Source organism: Heptranchias perlo, chromosome 7 (assembly GCF_035084215.1).
Source record: "Heptranchias perlo isolate sHepPer1 chromosome 7, sHepPer1.hap1, whole genome shotgun sequence".
Taxonomy (NCBI): domain Eukaryota; kingdom Metazoa; phylum Chordata; class Chondrichthyes; order Hexanchiformes; family Hexanchidae; genus Heptranchias; species Heptranchias perlo.
The window spans coordinates 25,015,552-25,029,947 of NC_090331.1; the positions used below are offsets into that span (position 1 = coordinate 25,015,552).

A 14,396-nucleotide genomic window follows, 5' to 3' on the forward strand; every position below is an offset into this window, starting at 1 on the left:
AAGGAGCTTGCATTTATCTTTGCTCTCCTCTGTGATCCCAGAGTAGTGGGTAGTTTTTGCAAAGGAGATCAAGGCCTGGTAAACCTTGATAGGGTCGAGCCAGATCTGACAATGAATGGATAAGTCACTCGTGCACCAGGTAAACTCAAGTTTGCACCCCTTGGACTTGCAAGAGCGATGGTAGGGGCTGTACCAGGGGAGCAAATTGGATGGAAGATGGTGAAGATATTGATGGGGAAGAGAGCATGAAAGGTGGAGGTGGGGAAGTGGTTAAGCAAACTGCAGCTGCGAAGATATGGTACAACTATAAAGGTTTACAGCACAGAAGAAGTCCATTCAGCCCTTCTGTGCCAGCTCTTTGCTAGATCAATCCAAAACTAATCCCACTGCCCAGTACTCTGCCTATAACCTTAAATATTTGAAGCAGAGGAAGATATATTTAGTTTTCCCCTAAAAGATACAGTGGTCTCTGCCTCAACCAGTCCCCAGTCCAAAGCATTCCATGCCCCAACAGCCTTAAGCTCTCCTCACTCTCTTAGTGACCATTTTAAATTGATGACTCCTCATCACTGACTCCCTAACCAGGGGAAATAGACTTTCACTACTCACTCTTATCAAAACTGTTCATAATTTTAAAAAAAACCTCTCATAAACCTCTTAGCCTTTTCTGCTGCACTGGAAATAGTCCCAGTATCTCAAATCTACAGTTTCCCAACCATGGCATCATGATGATGAATCTAGATTGTGCACACTCTAAGTCCTTTCCATAATGTGACATCCAAAACTGCACACAATACTCTAATTGTGGTCTAACCAATGTTTTGTGTAAATTCAGCATTTTTACTTTACTCCTGTACTCAATGCCCCTATTCATGAAATCAAAAATGCTTTTGGCCTTTTTTAAGGGTTTATGTACCTGCACTCTTACTTTCAGGGAACTATGTTTTTGATCCTCTAGGTCCTTTGTTCATCCATACCCTAATTATCTTCCTATTTCTTTCTATTAAGCGTATACTCTCTTGTTTCTTCTCCCAAAATGTATTGTTTCACACCTACCTATATGAAGTTGCATCTGCCACATCACTGTTTGTCCCTCTTCCTGTACCCAAGACAAAATCATATATATATGTATGTGTGTGTATGTGTATATGTATGTATATAAATATGTACTATAATGAGAATGAAAGTGGACCAAATACTGACCTCTGAAGTACACCACTTTCAACCCTTCTCCAGTCTGAACAACATTCTTTTACCCTAACTCTCTGATAACTGTCCATCAGTCAGTTTTCTATCCATGCTGCTACGTTTTTCTCTTATTTATATATATATATTTATATATATATATATATATATACACCTGAATTTTACTAACAAGCAGCTTATAAGATACCCTCTGAAAATCCATACATACTAAATCAACTGGATTTGTTTTATCTATCCAATTAATCATTTCAAAAAATTGTTAAGTTTGTCAAATGCAACTTGACCGTAAATCTGTGTTGCCTGACCTTGATTAACCCTGTGTTTCTAAATGCACATGGAGGGCCAAAGGCTAGATATTTTGGAGTTTAAAGGTGCAGTTGTAAGAAACTTTGGAAAAAGTTATTTGCTGGGGTGTATGCCTAAGGAAGTGGGGTTGAAGGAGAGAAGTAAGGGAATGTGGGTGATGAGGGATCGAGGAAATGGTTGGACGTGGCCTTGTCAGATGATTGGGACCATGGGAGTAGGGATGAGTAGGTCAATGGAGATTGTGAGGTCAAGGGCATGGCCATGCATATAGGTGGGAGAATTTATATGGAGGGGAGAGGCTTAGAGGACGGGGTAGGGCAGTGAATTTGGAGAACAGAGCGCATGGGGAGCCGAGATGAAAATTGTAATGACTTAGTTGGAATCATCGCTCGGTGCAGAGTCTAAAGAAAGAAGCGATGATATCTTGGGGAGAAACTTGTGTGACAGAGTGTGGGAGTGGCAGGGTTGGGGGGGGGGGTGCGGTGGTCAAGCAGTAAAATATGAGTATTTTAAAGGAGAGACGAGTGTCTTGCCTACATAGGTATCTTAAATAATTATAGAAATTGTAATAGAAGTGTTGTAGAGATCAGTGGTTTAGTTCAGGCTGACCTGAGTTTGAGTGATGGAGTTTATTGCTAATGCTGTTGCCAGCCTGCCCTTAGCTGCAGAAAAATTTGCCTATATGCTCAGAACCATCCCTCAGTGTTGTTGTAACAGTATTTTTTCTTTACATTGATTAGTCTAGTGCTAGTGGCTGGTCCTTAGTACACAGAGAGCAGTTTTTAATCTGTATTTTGCACCAGAAGTATACTGGGCTGGGGGGGGGGGTGGTCGGGTGGGGGGTGATTGATCGGGGTGGGGTGGTCAGCTGCCTATTACCAAGATTGCAGTAACATAGTTTCACTTGTGGCCACATGTTTATACAAGCCCTGTTATGGTGATATATGGCACGTGATCTGCAGTCTTCTAAATTAAATTTCGCAACATCACTGAGTTATCGACAAAATAGTAGCAGTCAAGTTTCATACAGCCTGTGGAGTCTTGCCCTGAGAAAATGCTGTCGCCTAGAACTGCAGGAGTTCAAATACAGAGTTAACAATGAAATCCTAAACCAGGGTTGCTGGATCACACAAGATTGTGGGAAGTCTGTAACTTTTCCATAGGTTTCCCAGTATAATTTTTCCAAGTCTTCCTGTGCTCCCGGGAACCACAAGGGTTAAATCTGAGACATTTATCCTTGTTGCATTTGTCCGCTGTTGTTTTGCCGCCTTATAGTCTGAGCCAAAAGGTCCAACTTCAGATTGTCGAGACTGATGCATTGTAGCATAGCAGTAGTGGTCTGGACTAAATCCATCTAGTTCTGCTGTATAACAAAAATTTAATTTTTTTTTAACAATGATAAACTATTTGTCATTGTGTTTGAAGAGTGATCCTCTTATCTGTGGAATGCAACAAGGTCAGAGTTGTAAGCAACTGTAAAGTTAGTTTAATGTTCTGGAGTTTTACTTGGTTTGGGCGGGGGGGAAGTCGAGAGAAATTTCTCAGACTTTTATTTATGTAAAGATTTACCTGTGGTTGCCTTTTCAGGAAGTTGATTTGTGTAGAGTACACAGTGAGATAAATTGTACATGGCCTAAGGAGGAAATGGGTTTGATGGGCTGAATGGCTTTTTCTTGGTCCATACGCTTATTGTCCTCTTGGAAGATTGGAATGCACTGACAGTCACTCGTGGCCCATTGCATGGGCTATGTTACAATGGCATGCCTGCCTCCAGTAGTGCTGACTGTTTATTTAATTATTGATAATTCTGTTATTTTCAATGTGAGTCACAAATTCAACCAAACCATATCAAAGCTATTCACGAGGTCTGTTGGGTTTGCTTCCATTCTCTTTTTCTTTTTTTTAAAAAAAGAATACAATCTTACTTATTTTTAGAAGGCAAGTAAATTGATGTTTTATCAAAGCTATGAGTAATGGGTGCATAAGTTATTCCATACAGGATGAATAAAATAGTGATGCAACGTTCTGCTAATACAGGAAGCTGCACAAGTAGCAAAACTGAACTATGTATAGAACATAGATTAATCTTTGCTCTGCTAAATACATGGGGAATATTTTGACACAAAATCTTTGAGAAATACTTAAAGGGTTTATAGTGATAATATTTTCTGTTCATTTTTCAAATAATGGATATTTTTGTCTTTTTTTCCATTAAGCTAAGAATTTTTCATTGATGAAAGTTGCTAGTTCCACACAGGTAGCTGTGTCATGGTGTTGCCAACCACAAGGCTGCCTATTTTACCATTGATGTCGCTTGTTTGGTGAGTTTTGTCTGTTCTCAGCATGATTAGAATAGGGTTGTGTGCGGGTGGCAGGACCATTGGGGAATGCAATTGAGAAGAAAGTTTGGTTAATTCTGTACGGTGTGACTACAGTGAAATCCTGATATTACATCCTGTTTTCCCAAAGGAGAAAGTGCTCCATAAAAATGTGATGTTCTTGTGATGACTTTATTTCACTGATGTTGCATCTTTAAAAGAGATGCAAGAGTAACTAAGTGTAGCTTACCAATAGTGGTAGTCTCAACAGTAGTGCTTATTTGATGTGTATAGGCTTCCCTTATTAGAGAATTAAGGCCTAGATTTCTATTGTTCATATGGATGAACATAATTGTGCCCAATTATTAAGTTCCTCCCACTTTGTTATTCTGCTTATGAATATGGCATTTTCAAATTTGACATTATAAGATGCTCTCACTTTGGTATGTATGTGCAGTGCTAAACACTGGAGGAATGAACAGACTGATGTAGCCTTCATACAATTTCATGAATGTCATTAATCACCTTATTGGTCAGAGGGAAGTATTTAAACAATGAAAGAAGGGAACCCCCCCCCCCACCTCCACCCTTGCCCAAAATATATATTTCCTTCTGTAACAGAACGAGTCTCATAAAATTCACCATCTCGAAGCAGCTTCATTGTCAAGCCTTTTGGGCTGCCACCTTTTACATCAATATTAAGGAGTTTCGGTACTGTTCACTCTCTACAGCAACTGGTGATGTCAGGTAGTCCATTGTGATAGTTGGCAGGCCACTGTCACAGAAGCATTTTCAGTTTTACATCATGGATTTGTGGCTGTAAATATGGGTTTTAGCCAAAGTGGACCAACTTTAAATGAAAGCAATTTGAAGTATTGTAACATTGCAGACTTGATTCAGAAGGTCTGCAAAGGAAGAACCAGATCTGGTGCAAGGCATCAAATACAGTGGTAACATTTATAGCTGTTACCTCATATCTACAACAATTTCAGTCTTAGGATTCCCATGATACTACCCTTTTGCCTATCACACAGTTACACTCCAGAAGCCCCTTAATTGTTTACCTGGATTATCAGAATTCAGGGCTATAATTAACTGGAAGATTCTTCTGGAAAATAATTAACCCGTTTTTACCAGAATAGGTATTCATATTTCCCCCAACTGCAGTAAACAACACCCCTTGACACCCAGTTCAGCAGAATATTGTACGCTTGTAGCTCTTTTATTACAGTTTAGCAAATCTTGTGAAATGGAAATGTTAATATTTAAATAGAAATTATTTTCAGATTATTGGCTTAGCAGGAATTTGTGTATGTATAAGATAAAAAAGATAATTAGGAATCTTTAAATGCAGAATAATCATAATTGTGTCTTTTTTTAATTGCTGTGACAATGACTCTGAAGTCCTCTGTTTTTGATTTTATTACTTTTAATTTGTTCCAGTTGCAGTTTGATTACTGCACATCACATGTCTCTGCACTATGAAAGCAATGACATTATTTAATAATATCTTGCACCTTTAGATGTACTATGTCTTTCTTAACCCCCAGGCTTTGCATGCCTGACCGCCATTTCCTTTTCAGGGTAATCTCTAAGGCTGCACTTTTGTAAGGCTGTTCAGAATTTTATATACAGAGCTACTAAAACAATGTTCTTCATGTTTCAAGTGAATAGTTCCCATTGCACATCTTGCTGTTCAACAGTTGCATCTTTCATCTCTACAAGAAAATTAAGTTTTGTAATTATGTTAGCAATTATGGAGCGAAGAATTGTTTGTGAATGTGTCAATGACTATATTAAAACCTACTTGTTCAAATGCAAAATGTAATTTTTTTTTACCCATAGGCAATGAGCCTAGCAATATTGCTCAAAAAAATGGTGCCATTTATTGTGATGCAAACATAACTTCTGCACTATCAAATTAATTGTCCATTCCATTCCCCGTTTCTGATTTTGACCAGTGTTGAGGTTTTAAGGCCGTGTCATTGGGGAGTAGGCAAGAACAATGTAATGATTGTGTCAAAGACACATCACTTGACACTGAGGAAACTCCTCTGACTTCTGATGAGGCAAAGAGTCTTGACATCCATTTCATAGTATCATAGTCGATTCAGACCGGGAGGAGACCATTCGGCCCATCGTGCCTGTGCTAGATCTTTGAAAGAGCTATCCAATTAATCCCATTCCCCTGCTCTTTCCCCATAGCCCTGTAAATCTTTTCCCTTCAAGTATTTATCCAAATCCCTTTTGAAAGTTACTATTAAATCTGCTTCTATCACCCTTTCAAGCAGTGCATTCGTTAAAAAAAATGTTTCCTCATGTCGCCTCTGGCTCTTTTGCTGATCACCTTAAATCTGTGTCCTCTGGTTACCGACCCTTCTGCCACTGGAAACTGTTCCTCCTTGATTACCCTATCAAAACCGTTCATGATTTTGAACACCTCTATCAAATCTCCCCTTAACCTTCTCTGTTCTAAGGAGAACAACCCCAGCTTCTCCAGTCTCTCCACATAACTGAAGTCCCTCATCCCTGGTACCATTCTAGTAAATCTCTTCTGTGCCTTCTCTAAGGCCTTGACATCCTAAAGTGTGGTGCCCAGAATTGAACACAATACTCCTGCTGAGGCCTAACCAGTGTTTTATAAAGGTTTAGCATAATTTCCTTGCTTTTGTACCCTTTGCATCTATTAATAAAGCCCAGTATCCCATATGCTTTTTTAACAGTCTTCTCAACCTGTCCTGCCACCTTCAAAGATTTGTGTGTGCGCACCCCCAGGTCTCTCTGTTCCTGCACCCCCTTTAAAATTGTACCAGATAGCTTATATTGCCTCTCCTCATTCTTCCTACCGAAATGCATCACTTCACACTTCTCTGCTTTAAATTTCATCTGCCATGTGTCTGCCCATTTCACCAGTCCGTCTATATCCTCCCAAAGTCTGTTACTATTCTCCACATTGTTTACTATATTTCTAAGTTTTGTGATATCTGCAAACTTTGAAATTATACCCTGTAGGCCCAAGTCCAGGTCATGAATATATATCAAAAAGAGCAGTGGTCCTAATACTAACCCCTGGGGAACACCACTGTATACTTCCCTCCAGTCTGAAAAACAACCGTTCACCACTGCTGTCTGCTTTGTGTCCCCTAGCCAATTTTGTATCCACGCTACCACAGTCCCTTTAATCCCATGGGCTTTAAATTTGTGTAATTTTTTTATTTAACTAAATCTGTTTACAGGCTGCACATCTTTTTTTTGGGGTGGGGGGGGGGGGGGTTGGTGGGGAGAGATGTGGGACAACAGGGTAAATGGCCCTGGACATTTCAGTAGTGTGACGACTTGCAGTCTCTTTATTGCTCCTGGCCAAATGTAACAGAAGTTATGGAAACATGCTGGAAGTCGAATATAAAATAACCGTTGCAAGTTGAAGTTACATGTTTCAGCAGAACAACTAATTTTATTGGTTTCCTCTACAACACAAACCAATATTTCTCTGTGCTGGCTGACCTACATTGGCTCCTGGTCCAGCAGTGCCTCAATTTTAAAATTCTCATCCTTGCGTTATCTACATCATCCTCCTCCAACACCTCTCCTCCGTCGTCCAGTTGGGTGGGACTGCGCTCACAGGTTCCATTCTTATCTATCCAGTCATAGCCAGAGAATCGCCTGCAATGGCTTCTCCTCCCGCTCCCGCACCGTTACCTCTGGAGTCCCCCCCAAGGATCTATCCTTGGCTCCCTCCTATTTCTCATCTACATGCTGCCCCTCGGTGATATAATCTGAAAACACAGTGCCAGATTCCACATATACGCTGACGACACCCAGCTCTACCTCACAACTACCTGCCTCGACCCCTCCACTGTCTCTCATTTGTCACACTACTTGTCCGACATCCAGCACTGGATGAGCAAATATTTCCTCCAACTAAATATTGGGAAGACCAAAGCCATTTTCTTTGGTCCCCGCTGCAAATTCAGTTCCCTAGACACTGACTCCATCCCTCTCCCTGCTACTGTCTGAGGCTGAACAAGACCGTTCGCAACCTTGGCGTCCTACTTGACCCTGAGATGAGCTTCCGACCACATATCCGCTCCATCACCAAGACTGCCTACTTCCACCTCTGTAACATTGCCCGTCTCAGCCCCTGCCTTAGTTTATCTGCTGCTGAAACCCTCATCCATGCCTTTTCACCTCTAAATTGGTCTATTCCAATGCTCTCCTGGCTGGCCTCCCATCTTCCACCCTCCATAAACTTGAGCTCATCCAAACCTCTGCTGCTCGTATCCAAACTTGCACCAAGTCCTGTTCTCCCATCACCCCTGTGCTCGCTGACCTACATTGGCTCCCAATCTGGGGATGCCTTGATTTTAAAATTCTCATCCTTGTTTTCAAATCCCTCCATGACTTCGCCCCTTCCTATCTTTGTAACCTCCTCCAGCCCTACAACCCTCTGAAATCTCTGTGCTTCTCTAATTCTTGCCTCTTGCGCACCCCTGATTTTAATCGCTCCACCATTGGTGGCCATGCCTTCAGCTGCCTAGGCTCTAAGCTCTGGAATTCCCCTCTAATTTTCTCTGCCTCGACCTCTCCTCCTTTTAAGATGCTCCTTAAAACCTACCTCTTTGACCGAGCTTTTGGTCACCTGTCCTGATACCTCCTTATGTGGCTTGGTGTCAAATTTTGTTTGATGACTCATATGTGAACTGCCTTGGGACGTTCTACCACGTTAAAGGAGCGATATAAATGCAAGTTGTTGTTGTGTTCAAATCCCTCCATGGCCTCACCCCTCCCTATCTCTGTAACCTCCTCCAGCCCTACAATCCTGTGAGAACTTTGTGTTCGTCCAATTCTGACCTCATGCACCCTCGATTTCCTTTGCCCCTCCTTTGACAGGTGTGCCTTCAGCTGTCTAGGCCCTACTCTTGAACTCCCTCCCTAAATCTCCCTGCTTGTCTACCTCTCCTTTTAAGACGCTACTTAAAACCTATCTCTTTGACCAAGCTTTTCGACACCTGTCCTAATATCTCCTTATGTGGCTTGGTGTCAAATTTTGCCTGATAACGCTCCTGTGAAGCACCTTGGAACATTTTACTATGTTAAAGGCACTATATAAATGCAACTTGTTAGCATCAGTTAATAGTGATCAAATTCTGCTTATATGGTGCTATAGGTGGAAATACAGGAAGTATGTCGTGGGTGCATGAAAGCACTTTGATAATTGCTATAAATAAATGTCCCAATTTTCTCACTGAACGGGGATTGACTTAGAATACCTTAATTTGATTGCTTCTACAATCGGGATTCTAGTCACAAACAAGGAGTAATATGCTTACTTCAGGATCAAAGTGCAGGAATCTCTCGGCGACCGTACATCTTGCATTGATGGATCCTTCTTTAATATGTAAATCTTTAGGTATACAAAATCTTGTGCTTTTGTTTTAAGATATTTCAGCTTGAGGCAATAATGATGCTTCATTGCAGACTTACTTCACTGACTCAGAATCAAGCAGTTTTGAAGAGAGTAGCATCACATGAATCCATGTCATGTACATGAAGGGCTGATTTAACTATTGTAATTGATTTCTCATGATACACATTTTATTAAAACAGGATGACATGGACAAACTTTGAAGCAAAGTTCCAATACTTTACACAGTATGTTAAACTGTGCATATTTTAAAAAGCCATCCGGTCATCCTGGTGACACTAATGGAAAGGTATGTAGCTATGGAATTTCCAGATGAAGATGTGTGGGTGGTGACCAGCATTAGCTAACTGACTTCCTTTTTCTAATGAACTAATGCATCTATCTCTAAGGCTTTCTGACCCCTGTAATTTCTGACCAGGTGTGCCTCAGCTTAAACCAAGACCATTTTTATTAATCTTGCATACAGAAAAAACTAGTAGAACCATAACCGTGAGACAGGAAATATCATCTATGCCTGTTGGCGATATTAACAAACTAAGGTTTAAAACATTTGCGTAGCATTCCTCTGTCTGCTCCTTTGGTGGAGGTACTAATACGCATGTAAAAGTAGTGGACACAGCAAGGTCAGATGAATGTATTAAGTGTTTGTCTGGTAACATTGCCACCTACAATTTCTGGGTTCTGTTATTTTAATCGTGGAAAGCAACCCAAAAGTGAACTGATGGAATTAAGATATATTTTTGCGAAGGCACAAGTGCCACATTAATAAGCAAATCTACAAAGACTGCGTATGTTCATAGCAATATGGTGTGAAGGCCATTTAATGTCTATATAGATAGGCTGGCAGGAAAAGATCACTCTTTTCAAAATCTATGATTTGCTATACATTTTGGATTGGTATTATTGAGGCAATGATTAATTTAAAGATGATCATTATTAAAGAGATGGTATCTTTTTTTCTAATTTTACACGGATCATATTTCAGAATGATCACAATCAGATCTACACTCATGAGCTACTTCTAATATTCGCCTGTGGTATTGTAATATGTTGATTCTTTTAAAATGCAATTTCATTGTAGCAAAATACATTTTAAAATGCTACAAAAATGATGGTGACTGATATTTATAATTACACGACCTTTAACTAAATTATGAAATTCAGCCTTTGTACAATAAGCCAACTATGGGGTACTGTGCGATCTCTTTAATAATGTAGCATGATTAATTTAAGTACTATATCAAGGGAATTCAAATGCCTAAAGTAATCCTTAGGTGCATCGCTTATCGTAATACACACCTGCAAGTTCATTATTGTTTTTTATGAGGTGCGACAGGACAGTAATCTAATAATACATTGCTGTGGAACTATTGCATTTAAGGAAATGGGCCATGGCATTATTGTGCCATGTTAGAGTATAAATCATTTTTACAACAAAATAATATTTTAAATCTATTTGCAAAAGTGTGTTTAACACAAAATCTGCAAGCATGTGTGAGAGAGATGAAGGAAGTTACCTACCACAGCAAGAGAGAAGCTTACCCAGCTGTTAAGCACTCAAGAATGTTAGTTAACAAAAAGGCCATTTTGTTAATAGTTTGATGAGTTTTATATACAGTGACACCAGTTGTCGTCAGATTTAAATATGCACCTGTTTGAAAATTTCTTATCCCCTTCTCAGTCCCAACTGTACTGAATTATAAAGGAGATTAAATTTGGGTTAAGCAACCACCTGTCCTGAAGTACCAATCAGTGCAGAGTGATGACATAATGCAGGTTTTCATATGACTTACAGCTGTAAAGTGCGACTGAAGACCATTAAATCCATCGCACAACACGCCAGTGCATCAGTGGGTCATGTGCTGGGAAACATTGAAGGTGCTCATCAATGCAATTTTATGGGTGTTGCTTTTTCTACCCCTGTCATTCTTTGAAATGCAGGAATTCAAAAATATTGTAGCTTGATCCTGATTGACAGTGCTGTTGAAAAACTTAGTTAAGAAAAGATCTTCCATTGAGCAGGCAAAAGAGCTCTGTTAAAATAGAACTGCTGGTCTTATAGTTTTTTTTTACTGCAGAGTGGCTCTCGAGGCATTGCTGGTATTGTGGCTCTCAAAAAAACAAAGTTAGGGAGTAACGATGGTACTTGATGTATCAGAGGACAAACTGCTTTTGGTTTTAGCTTGCCATTGATTGTTTTCAGTATGAAGTTCTCCAGTGTGGGGGTGGGGCACCAGGGAAAGCTACTCTACCATGTTTGATGTTCTGTGGCTAACCTTACAGTATTGTTAATAGCTTTTTAAAATGTAGCTTTGCTTCATTTGTTGCACGAGAAATACCAATTTCCAGTCTAGCTTATACAAAATGAACACTTCCCCGTCACTTGCAATAACAACTTACTTAATTTTAATTTTTTATTTTACTCATAGGTGCTTGTAGCATGAATATACTGGTGCCACTATGAGTGTCCTAATGATTGAAGCCTTTTATGGGGGTTCCCACAAACAGCTGCTTGACCTACTTCAAGAAGAGATTGAAAGATGTTCTGTCTTTACCTTAACAGCTAAGAAATGGCACTGGAGAGCCCGTACTGCTGCACTCTACTTCATGCAGACCATACCACCCAGTGAAAATTACAGGTATGAGAACAAAGGGGAGGGCCACAAGAGCTTAATTACCTTGGAAGTGGTTATTATGTGGGATAGCTGGGGAACTCCCTATACATTTTCTAAAGCTTTATTAACTCAATCTTCAGTGTCAATATTGTGCCAAACGTTTTGTCACAGTAACTGTCACATTCTCTAACACTCTTCTTGTTTATTGAATATTTTCGTGGCAGAAGGAGTATTAAAATGTGATGAAAGCTGTTCATTTCCAATGTGCGATTTTGATTTCGAAAGACACTGCATTAAAGAGAATGTTGTCGTCCGTGCCCTTTCTAAAATCGATCAGTTGAAAACTAATGTGACTAAATTTTAAGCGCCTTTTTTTGCTGTTTACTACTGTTACTTTTTATTTATCCATTTAAAAAAATATATAAAGGAAATGCTGATGACATCATGTGGGAACAGGCTCAGAGGAGATATTGAGCCTGACCTTGTCAGAAAGCTGAATTAATATATGCAATTGAAATGACAAGATCATTGCAGACCCCTGGGTTAATGACTCAGTCTCTTGTTAATTTGGCTCCCATACGCTATAGGGCTGAGGCATCCTCCAAATTTCTTCACCTGATGTAATCATCATCTACTGCTTAAATGGAAAATATTTTATTAGTAAAAAATGAACAAAGGCATGGGGGAAAACTGTTTGTTATTTCTAACGTATATTAATAGTGTTATTCCCCAGTAATCAACTATGAATGATCAATCGATACAACTTGGAGTGACTACATTATAATAGTTAACCTTTCATTGTGAATGTGATTACACATCAACTACCTGGGTGCATTGGTCATCACTGTTCCAAGACACAACCACTACTTGCAAAAAGGAGGACTGAAAACTGAATGAATCAATCCCATAAATTTTAAAATGGATGCATGACATCATTACTTTTGGGTGTCCATTTTTATCCATGTTTAACTAATTCATTTTTTAAATCTATATTGGTGGTGACATTTTCTCTTTAAGCTCCATTGTAGGCTACCCTTTTCCAGTCGTTCATTATTAACCTACACCTGGAGCTAATTTAAAATTAAGTTATCCAGATGTAGCCCTCTGAGGAGCACAGCCATTTTTTTAAATGCAAAATCTGAATCCCATTTTTGTTTAAGTTTGTCCAGGGAGTACTGTGAACAAAGAATTGTTCTGGGTTTCAGTAAGATTAGTTAATTCTATTTGGTAACAACCCGTATTACCAGTCTGAAAATGAAATGGAAAACATCAATCAGGAAAAGAAACTACTTTACAGATGTTATAACAGAAAACAGTTCAAGTGTATGTTGAGGCTACAAGGGAAATTGAACAAAACTTTGTGTCGGGCAAGTTTATTTTCTGTTTACAGTGGTTCTGTCCAATTAATATGTCAGAAATTTAATTGTTTAAATTTACCTTTTTTTACCACTCATCAGAGCTTGACCACGAGCAATATGGCCCCCAGGCTCGCTCTGTAACTTGTTGCTGAGGCTTGGTACAAGAGTGCCATTGGTTGACCTGACTTTCACCCTCCTTAGCAAAGAACTGCCTTGTCTCATTGAGCAATTTTCCTCCACTTACCTGGTTGAGATATTTTTTTAAAAATCATTTATTGGATATTTGCATCTTAATCCAATATGATACTCCCCATGTCTTGATTTGGCAAAGTACGGTAGCAATTAAGGTTATGCCCCCCTGATTGCTCATTTGGTAAGTACATGACGTAGTGTGGAACTGGGCCATAAAATACGGGGGGGACATTTGCTCTCTTCACTCTTTGTAGCAATATCCTAAATGCATTCTTTATCATCACCTTCACGATTTCAGTGCAAATAGCCAGCAGAGGAAATTTCCCCTCCAGAGGTCTGTAGTGCCATCACGGCTCTGTACTGAGCTAACCGATCTCGGATGTGGCAGCATTAGACATGCTACAGTTGGCTGCACCTCTGGCTTAGGGAAAACTATCCAATGGCTCCTGCTGAAAATTTACATGTGAAGATGTGTCATGCTTAGCTGTGATGCCCCACTTGTTGAGTAGGCTGCTGATGCTCATAACCCGCACTTTAACACACAGAATGGCGCTGCAGGGTAGTTTTGGAGGGAATCAGATCTCATGGAAGTAAACCTCAGATCTAGTCAGGATCTTTGGGGGCAGAGAGTTAGAGAGTTGAGGGAGTGAGGCGAATTCGAGATCTAATCCCTTAAGGAGAGTTACGGGCAATGGTGGCTGTTTTCTTTCCCTCCACCACCAAGTACATCGCTCCCTTATAAAGTCATGTTTCAGTGCTGTAAAACATTTATAGAGGATACACGATGGGGGGTGGTGGTGTGTTTTAGTGAAGAACCGAGGCCAAGTGGTGTGTCTGTTTTGTACCATGGGTGTTATTTTTTTTTTCATTATGGCTTGTTAAAAATTCTTATGAATAGTTTCTTTAAGAAATTTATTTTATTGGCAAAACAGAGCCTGAGGTGCCGGTGGAATGCTTCACTTCAAGCTTCAGTGAT

The 14,396-nt window shown here is 39.8% G+C and overlaps 1 protein-coding gene across 6 annotated transcripts in view; it reads left to right on the top strand.

Annotated features, from left to right (window-relative positions):
- gtdc1 (glycosyltransferase-like domain containing 1) overlaps window positions 1-14,396 on the top strand; it is a 253,451-nt gene that overhangs the window by 51,454 nt on the left and 187,601 nt on the right. For 3 of the 6 annotated variants that reach the window (XR_010963397.1, XR_010963396.1, XM_067987189.1), the window contains exon 2: window positions 11,819-11,894. Coding sequence is in view for 4 of the 6 variants with exons in the window: in XM_067987189.1 (XP_067843290.1) it covers window positions 11,819-11,894 (76 nt within the window). In the remaining 2 variants the exon portion in view is untranslated. Of the gene's footprint in view, window positions 1-9,443; window positions 9,545-11,684; window positions 11,895-14,396 lie in introns of those variants that run through there. The other 3 variants (XM_067987190.1, XM_067987191.1, XM_067987192.1) reach the window with 2 other exon arrangements.